This window comes from Myotis daubentonii, chromosome 7 (assembly GCF_963259705.1).
Source record: "Myotis daubentonii chromosome 7, mMyoDau2.1, whole genome shotgun sequence".
Classification (NCBI taxonomy): Eukaryota; Metazoa; Chordata; class Mammalia; order Chiroptera; family Vespertilionidae; genus Myotis; species Myotis daubentonii.
Genome location: NC_081846.1, coordinates 22,507,936 through 22,516,844, shown reverse-complemented (window position 1 = coordinate 22,516,844; position 8,909 = coordinate 22,507,936). Strand labels below are relative to the sequence as shown.

Below are 8,909 nucleotides of genomic sequence, written 5' to 3'. Positions count from 1 at the left end.
GTACTCTCGGCTTGTCATTTGTCTTTCAATCTTGCTTTGGTTGTTATTTTTCTTTCTCTATTTCTCTTACTTACATTCAAAAGCTCAAATGGAGTCAGATGAATCAATCTTCTCCTTTAAGGCCTCTCTATCTAAAAAAGATGTTCTCCATCCAACCCAAGATGCAATAATAACAATACCATAAGTAACTCATATTTTATCCAAGTATTTTTATTTAATATTTGACTATATAGTCATATATTAACTACTATTTTCTAATTATGAAAACAACATATTCATGCATTTTTATTTTTAAAAATTAAACTCCTCATAGTGCCCCATGTCAGAGCAAACTGTGGCCTTGACCCATTGTCTGGCCTCTGCCCATAGGCTGCAGGCATTGAAGTGAGTTACACAGTGGGAAAAAAATTTAAACTCCACAGATAAGGTGAAAGTCCTCTAGACATTTATCCCAGTTCATTCCCAGAAGTCACTTTTTAAGAATGATGTACATCTTTCTCAAGCTTCTATTTTGCATACACACACACACACACACACACACACACACACACACACACAGAGAGAGAAATTATAGTTTAGTTTGATTTGTTTGCTTTTGCATAAATGGTACTGTATGTATTGCCATGCAACTATTCATAATACAATATGCTTTGGAGATCTTTCACATCAGTACATACAGTCCAACCCACTCTTTTTAACTGAATACTACGGTCAGTAATTTGGATGTCTCAAAATTTATTTGACCCCTAACCTATGGGCAGATATTTAGGTTGATTCCAAGTTGTCTCCCTCCAAACAATAATGCAATGTTAAAAATATCTGTTATGTCTCCTTGTTCACATGTTTAAATATTTCTCTAGGGTCAATACTAGAAATTGGAATTCCTGAGTAAAAATGTATGTGCATTTGAATTTTAATAGATACTTTGAAATTTCTCCTCTTCTAAGGCTTTTATGGCTTTTTACTTAATTTTAAAAATCAATTTGAAATTTATTTTGGGGTAAAAAATGAGGAAGAACTGACCTTTTCCTTCATAAAAATGACTACTCAGTTGTAGCAAAACCATTTACTAACGAATTCATCTTTTTCCAATGGATTTGAAGTGGTGCCTTTATCATATATTAAATTACCACAATTGTTGAAGTTTAACTTTGGGTTATGCCTTCTGTTCTATGGATTTATCTATTCCTGTATAAGTGCCATATATTTTAGCTACTTAGGTCTATAATACATTTTAATAGCTGGTAGGACAAGTTCTCCATCATTATACTTCCTTTTTGGGCTTTTCTCCATAGTCTGTGTTTTTTCTGGGATAACATAAATTATTTTTTTAAAGGAGTAAAAATGTAAAAGATTGTAAAGAAATACCTCTTTTCCTATTTATATTGTTTACCAGAGGCCCAATGCATGAAATTCGTGCAAGGGGCTCAGCCCTTGCAGCCCCAGCCAGCCCTCACAGCCCTGGCTTCATCCAGAAGGTCATCCGGAAGGACGTCTGCAAGGTCTAATTAGCATATTAGCTCTTTATTATATAGGATTATTACCCTTCCTTCCTTCCTTCTAGGTTGTCACATACAAGAATGTACTCAGAGAGACTAATTGTATGATTTATGGGCTTAAAGCTAAACATTAATCACAGGAGACTATAACCAAGGGGTGGGCTATATCTCCAAGTAGAAAGAGAATGTGGGAGCAGCTAATTGCTGAAGAAATAATGGGAAAAAAATCTAAGGGGGAAATCATGAAAGCCCAAACTGAATTGGGAGCATTTTAAGCCAGAAACTAAGAGGTTAAACCTGAATACTGAGAAAGGAGGCGGTGGTGGGGGCCACTGGAGTGAAAAGTCAGCTAGCTAGTCTGCAAGTGCATCAGAGAAATTGACTCTGAAAACCTCATCTATGTATTAATCTGCTCAAAGGAACTTGAATCCTAAGACTGTGCCCTGTGGTCTATTTTGTACCCAATCTTTTACCACACTGAACTAAAACCATTTTTTCTACATCTCATTTACATATCTAGCCTGTGTAGGTATAGTTGATCTTCTTGTAGGTGTCTGGCAAGGTGCTGAGAGGCAAGGTAATGGTCTTAATAATGGTATTTAAATTGTTGAGCTCTGTGCTATCTTGAGGCCACTCTCGGCAAATACCATGTATGATGTATAAAGGGGTCAGCAGTACCACTTAAAGTAGGGCACATGATGAAGGTCAGGCCCCACACCTAGCTGCCAAACCAGCCCCTATTGTAAAAATCTTCTGGAAATGCCTATTTGAATGCCTGAGGCAGCGTCCTCAGGTGGATAGAGGCCACAGGATGTCCCCTTGGATACTGCCAGATGCTCTGGTTGCTGGGCATCCTGCCTGGCAAGCAAGGCAGTTACCATGACAACACCCCCCTCCCAACTCTGCAATTTTTTTTCTCCTTTCCCATTAAGTACCAAGGTATTCTAAGGGCAGGCAAGCATAACTCTCAGAACAGGATGTCCTCTGCTCCAGGAAGTGGGGCAGGGAAGGTGGGAGTGGAGATGTGTATGTTACAATTGAAAAAATCTTCATCAGTATAAATGCATATGTACCTGCTTCTGGGTTAAAATGTGTGCCTTTTGTTGTATATCAATGCATGTATTATGTAAATGGTCGCCCATTTGCTGTCTTGCTCCCCTCCCCTCTCTGCTGCCCCTGTACTGGGAGAGTCCCCCTCTCCTCCCTCTCCCCCCCACCCCCCCCAAACCAGGAGAAGTGCTGAGTCATGGTTCCAGCTGGGTTTCTGTCTCCTACATCTCCATTTTTTCCTCAGTCCGCTCCTCACCCCCTGCTGGGCTCTCTCTAGAGCTCTGGGCCCTCTTCAAAACCTCCTTCCTGAGCCTGGACTCATTTTCCCAAGGTCCACTTCTTGGCAGTGAAAAGGAGGCATTCGCTGTTTCTAAACTTACTTGCTTCTCACCTTGCCTTCTCAGAAGACAGTTCTGAGCTCTTCACCTTACAACCGCCTTCTCTCCCAGAAAACAGGAGTCTGATCAAGTTGACCCAGAAGGCTATTTCTTCCATGCATTCATGCTGATCCTCCTCCCGTCCTTCACCCCTAATCGGATTATGTCAAAGCCTCATGCCTTGGGGCACAGCAAAGAAAGTGAGATTTAATTTGACTCCACACACTGAGACTTTTTCTCATTCTAGGTCTCCAAGTGCCAAACCACAGGTTCCTGGAGGGGTGTGTGTGTGTGTGTGTGTGTGTGTGTGTGTGTGTATGTGTGTAATACAGGGAGGGTGCTCCGTCAATGGGTTCAAGGGCAATACCTAACGCAGTAACTCCAATCAAGTAGTCTTGCTAAATAGTTCCAAATAAGGAAGATTAGGGCTGTTTCCCCCGCTAGAAGACGAGAGGAGAGAGAGGGGGCCCCGCCCGTCCGCTCAGTCTGGTTACTATGGCGACAGCCGCGGGGTGACCCAAGTGCTCCTCCCTCCCTCCTTCCAAACTAAGAGAGATGACGGCACCGCGCTGACTGCGCCAAATTCCAGCCAATGGGCGGCTGCTCCCGCCTTCCCTTCCGCCAGTTCTCTACCCCTCCCCCGGGAACTCGATTCACAAATCTGGACTGGGGATTTCCGGCTCCAGGCCGGTCCAAGGGTGCTTGGCAGAGGCTGGGGGAGAGTCGAAGTCTGTCCTCTTAGGAGGGCAAGTGGAAGCGGCATTCCTGTGTTTGGGGCCAGACTCCTGTAACTCGCCAACAGAATAGATCACACACCACTTCCAAAGACCTAGTTGAGACCCAATCCGCAACTCCTCTTGCCCCTCCAGGTCCCTTACCCGGCTCTTCCTGCCCCTGCGGCCGGTCAGCACCACGGACAGCGAGCCCCGTTCTTGAGGACCTCGCCCAGAGACGCCAGCGCTTTTACTAGAGACAGGCTTCCTTGGACCAATGAAACAGTGAATGGAGCGCTTAGCCATGTGGCTAAGAAGGCAAGGGAGACCAAACAGGGATCTCAGGCTAAATAAGTTATTTCTCTTTCAACCCCAATCAATGGCTCCCGTCTCCCAGGTTGCCTGTGTCCTAGCCTCCCTGGAGATAAAGAGCCAGGTCTGAATCTCAAGCAGGGATGGTCCTCCCAAGTCTGCTCTGGGTAGGCGTGTGGCCGAAGCAGCCTCGAAGCAGTCCAGTGGGTGAAGGGAAGCGCGTGAGGCTGCGTGTGGAGTCAGGCCCCACCTGCGTGGTGAACACAGACTTAAATCAGGTCTGCCTGGACTCCTGACGGGATATATGGCGGGGAGAGATGAAGGCAGAGAAAAGTAGCCACAATGATTAGCTATTTCTGCCTCAATGGACCACTCTGTAAAAGGGGGACAACTTCTGCTGTCCTCATCATTTAATCCAGAAATGGGTCGGCCATTAATGAGGAGCTAGGTCAGACAAAGTGGAGGTGGGGGTGGGGGTAGCAGTACATGGGACCAAAGAGTAGCAGTTCTCAGGGACCAGACCTTCCTCACTAGGCCCCTGGGGGCCTCCTGTCCTGCTTGTGGCAGCTCCACTCCTGCTCCTGCTCCTGCTCCTGCTCCCTCCCTCCCGGGGCCCAAAGAAAGGCCGGCGCAAAACCATCTGCAGGCGCTTCAAGCGCTTTATAATTATCTTCCGGACAGACGGACAGATAGACAGTGCGGCCCGCGCCGTCGGCCCGCATCATTGGCACCTTGGATCCGCACCAGGCCCAACCCAGTCAGTCCCTGGTACCCTCCTGAGAGGATTCCAGTCCGGCCTCAGATCAGCACCTCAGACAGCTCCCTGCCCAACCCTCCCTCCCTCCACCCTCCAGAAACAACCGAATAAATTAAAAGAGGGGGAAACAAAAACCACCTAAGGGTAAGGAAGAGGGTGCCCCTCCCCCTAAGTAAGAAGAGTTTCTGTCTCTTCCCATCCTTCCGCTGAGGCACCGCTGCCGCCGGGGTGGCCTCCTGGGTTGATTGAGTTTGCTCCCAAAGGTCAGCCTCTTGTCGTCGGCATCCCTCTCCCCCCAACTCCCGGCATGCAACACGTTGGAAAGGTAGAGAGAGGCGGTGGGGGTGGGGTGAAGGACCACCCTGGTGGTTGTCTGAACCTCTGGGAATGCAGTTTCTCGCCACACCTCAGTCCATCCAAATTAAGGACTAATGTTCCTTTTGGTTTGGAGAGGGAGGAATCGGGGCTCATTCGGGGGAATGAATGCAAGCTGACACAGGCAGGGTGGGGGAGGCAGACAGGAAGGAAGGTGGTGACACATGCCAAGAGCGAGGAAAAAGAGAACAAGATGGGCGGTGGGGACACAGGTGCAGAAAGAGAAATGGGGGCAAAGAGAAATAGGTATGGGGTGAGATGGAGACGGAAATACACACCCAAGGAACCTAAAATGGAAAGGCAGATAAGAGGAAAGATGAAGATACCGGAAGGAAGTGAGAAAACGGACAAAACCGAGGAAGATGGGCTTGTAGACGCGCACACACACAGAAGGGAAAGGGGAGACCTGGGCAGAGTTGGAAAGATGAGGACGCAGACAGAAAGGTTGAGGTAGGGGGGTCCCCTTCCTGCGTTCATCCCTCAGCCCCACCCTACGCCCAGCAAATCCAGACGCCGCGGCCTCTGGCTTCCTGGCCTCCACCTTCCCCGGCGGGGCAGGGGCGGCTCCTCCTCCGGCCGCGGCGGGAACGGCGGTCACAGAGGCGGCAGCTGGACGGTTCCAGGGCTCCGAGTGTGTGTCAGGGGCTGGCGCGGGGGCAGGAGCGGCCGTCGGGTATCCCTAGCGGTCCAGGTTCATAGTCCAGTGCTTGGCTCCGGTCGCGCAGCTGTCCCTGGCGGCCGAGGAGGAGACGGGGGTCGCGGGCGCACCCCCACTGGGTGGACCCCCGGCGCCGGCGGCGGCCTCGCCCTCATTCTTGAGGTCTTGAAAGACCTGCGTGAAGAAGTGGGGGTCGGCGTTGAGCCGCAGCATCTGCGGGCTGAGCCGCTGGATGAGGCGCAGGCAGCGTTGCCAGAAGCGCTCCTTGTCGGGCTCCACGAGGAAGGGCTTGAGCGGATAGGAGATCTCGTTGCCCATGTAGGAGTAGGCGAGGTAGAGGCAAGTGAGGAAGGCAGCCTGCAGCTCGGCGGCCGACGCCAGCTCATCCCCGCGCAGCGACTCGCGGCACAGCAGGTACACGAACACCAGGTTGGCAGGCGTAATGAAGGCCTGGTCTTGCCAGCCCTGCAGCAACAGCGAGCGGTCCACTCCGCGGAACCAGCCCACCAGCTCGCCAGGGCTCAGCTCCTTGAGGCGGTAGCAGCGTCGGCACACGAAGTCGCCCAGGCAGCGCAGCAGCTCGCCGGTTGACGCCTGCACGATGACCCGCCGTGGCGAGCCGCCCGGCACCGGTGGCGCCGCCTGAGGGGCTGGGGGTGGCGGCGGCGGCTTTCCCCCGCCCGAGCCTGGCGGCGGGGCGGCCCCGCTGCCTCCCGACGGCGGCTCGCAGGTGGCGGCGGCCGCGGGCACTGTGGGCACAGGCACGGCCAGGGGCTTGGTGGCGCCGCCGCCGTCGGGGGGATCCCGGCCCTTGCGGAGTAGGTTCTCGCGGTTGCGTTGCTGGACCAAGGGGTCCGGGCCAGTGGACGCTGGCTTGGGCGTCACCTTCTTGCTGCCTTTCTTCTTCTTGGCAGACGCGGCCACCAGGCGCTTCCAGGTGAGCGCCGAAATGAGCACGGATGGCCGTTTGAGCCGGCTCTCGCCTTTGCCGCCCTTGCCTACTGGCGGCGCTCCGTAGCCCCCCAGCGCCTCGTCCCCCGCGGGCGGTGCCTTCTTCTTCTCCTCGGGCAGCCCGCCGGGCCTCCGGCCCTTGGCCGAGGAGGCGGGGGAAAGAGACAGCACCGTGCCCATCCTGCAGAGAGGGGCCGGCGCCCGGGCCCCAGCGGGAACCACGGGCGGCGCCGCTGCCGCCGCCGCTGCTGCCGCAGCCCCCGGGGACCCGGCGGCGGGGGGGGCCTAGCCCCGACCGGGGCGCGGGAACGGGCGGGGAAAGCCGGTTGCTTTGCTGCTCGGCGACTGCTGCTCGGAGTCTGAGCTGCGCCAGCTGCAGCGTCAGCCCCACCCCTAGGGCCTCTTCTTTCGCTGCGCCGCGCCCCGCTTCGCGCTGCCAATCCTCGCCCGATCTGCCCTCCTAATCGGCAGCTCTTTTGACCAATAGAATCTCACATGCCAATTACAAGTCCCGCCCACCGCCACCCTCTCTTGCTGGTCCTTTCCCTACACCAGCAAGGGGTATGGAGGAGGATGCGGCGGTCGTTTGAGGACCCCCGTAGGATCTGAGCTGGGGAGGAAGAGTGGCCGCTCCCACCTCCCTATACAGGTCTTAGAGACATGGGTCAGCTTGTTTTGATGCACTGAATCGGGGTAGAAGAGAAGCCATGGGAACAGCCTCCCCTTTTGATGGTGTGTCGGTGGCAGCATAAGTAGCCAGTGCCGTCATCAGGGCGCTCTGGCTTTGGCGGGGTCTTACTGCACTGGCTCCTTCAATTGGGCTGTCTGACCTATTCCCTCTTAGATCTTCTCCCCTACCTTACCTCCTCACGAGGCCACCACAGAGAGCTGCAGTAGGCACATTTTTGCTCTGCCTGTGATGGGGTGCTGGCAGGGCCTGGATTTTCCTGAAGGTCACAATTCTCCTTGGGGGCCCTTGCTATAGGGACCACAAGACCCTCATATATGTCCCTGAGGCCGAGTTCTCTGGCCTGATTCTCTGTAGTTGAGTTCTGTGGGGAGAGGTCCTGGGGTTCTGGTCTCTGGATGGCTTTTCTTGTGCTCTTCATCCTCACCAACACAGCCTGACCCCACACTTGGGTGGGTGACGGATGGTTGGTCCATGGGGCAATGCTGGAAATTGAATAGGTTGGTCTCTGCAGGTTTGGGCAGCAGACAGGGCCTTCTGAGTGGAGGGAGGCCCAAAAGGGTTGGCACGACCTCCAGCCCAGTCTCAGGTTCAGGTGGAGGTGGGTTTTCATTGTTAAATGCTTCCTGCCATTCTATCCCCATTCCCAGCTGCAAGCTATTAGGCTGAGTCCTGCCTCTTTCTTCCTTCCTTTCTCTCTTTCTTTCTTTTTCTTTCTTCCTTCCTTCCTTCCTTCCTTCCTTCCTTCCTTCCTTCCTTCCTTCCTTCCTTCCTTCCTTCTTTCCTTCCTTTCTCTCCTTGGTGCCCACAAAGATTTTGTCCTGTATTTCAGACTCTCCAGGGCTTACTGCAGGTAATGATCCCAGCTGGTTCTGGGCTGTATGTGCCTTGTACGATAGTATCCATCCTTATCCAGGCCTGCTCACTGGCTCCCCAACACAGGAGTCTTCAGCTTCTTCTTTTTAAAAAACTTATCTTTATTGTTGAAAATATTACAGATGTCCCCCTGAGCCCCCCACCGATCTCCTCCACCCCTCAACGGCCCCCCCCCCCCAGGCCTTCACCACACTATATTGGCTGTGTCCATGGGTTATGCATATATACATATAAGTTCTCTGGTTAATCTCTTCCTGCTCCCCATTCCCCCAAGTCTTCATCTTCTTTTTGTTTGTTTGTTTTTTGTTAATCCTCGCCCAAGGATATTTTTTCCATTGATTTTTTTAGGGAGAGTAGAAGAGAGTGGGAAAGACAGAGAGAAACATCGATGTGAAAGAAACACATCAATTGGTTGTCTCCCGCACGAGCCCCGACCAAAGCCTGGGCCGGGGAGGAGCCTGCAACCAAGGTACGTGCCCTTGACCTGAATCAAACCCCGGACCCTTTGGTCTGCAGGCTGACGCTCTACCCACTGAGCCAAACTGCTTAGAGCCCAAGTCTTTAGCTTTTTAAGTGGGTCTTGATGGTGGGTATGTTGGCAAGAGAAGCCCCTACCTATGAATTCAGCCAAATCTTCAGAATTGTCTCTGGAG

General features: G+C 52.4%; 1 protein-coding gene and 1 pseudogene across 1 annotated transcript; one reads left to right on the top strand and one right to left on the bottom strand.

The window, feature by feature from the left end:
- The first annotated feature begins 275 nt into the window (after positions 1–275).
- LOC132238966 (small nucleolar RNA SNORA42/SNORA80 family) lies at positions 276–399 on the top strand (annotated as a pseudogene).
- A 3,479-nt stretch (positions 400–3,878) lies between these two features.
- On the bottom strand, positions 3,879–7,076 carry CDK5R2 (cyclin dependent kinase 5 regulatory subunit 2). The gene has a single exon (XM_059703189.1). It carries the CDS (start codon positions 6,870–6,872, stop codon positions 5,763–5,765), a length of 1,110 nt encoding a protein of 369 aa, XP_059559172.1. The 5' UTR covers positions 6,873–7,076; the 3' UTR covers positions 3,879–5,762.
- Positions 7,077–8,909: the final 1,833 nt, after the last annotated feature.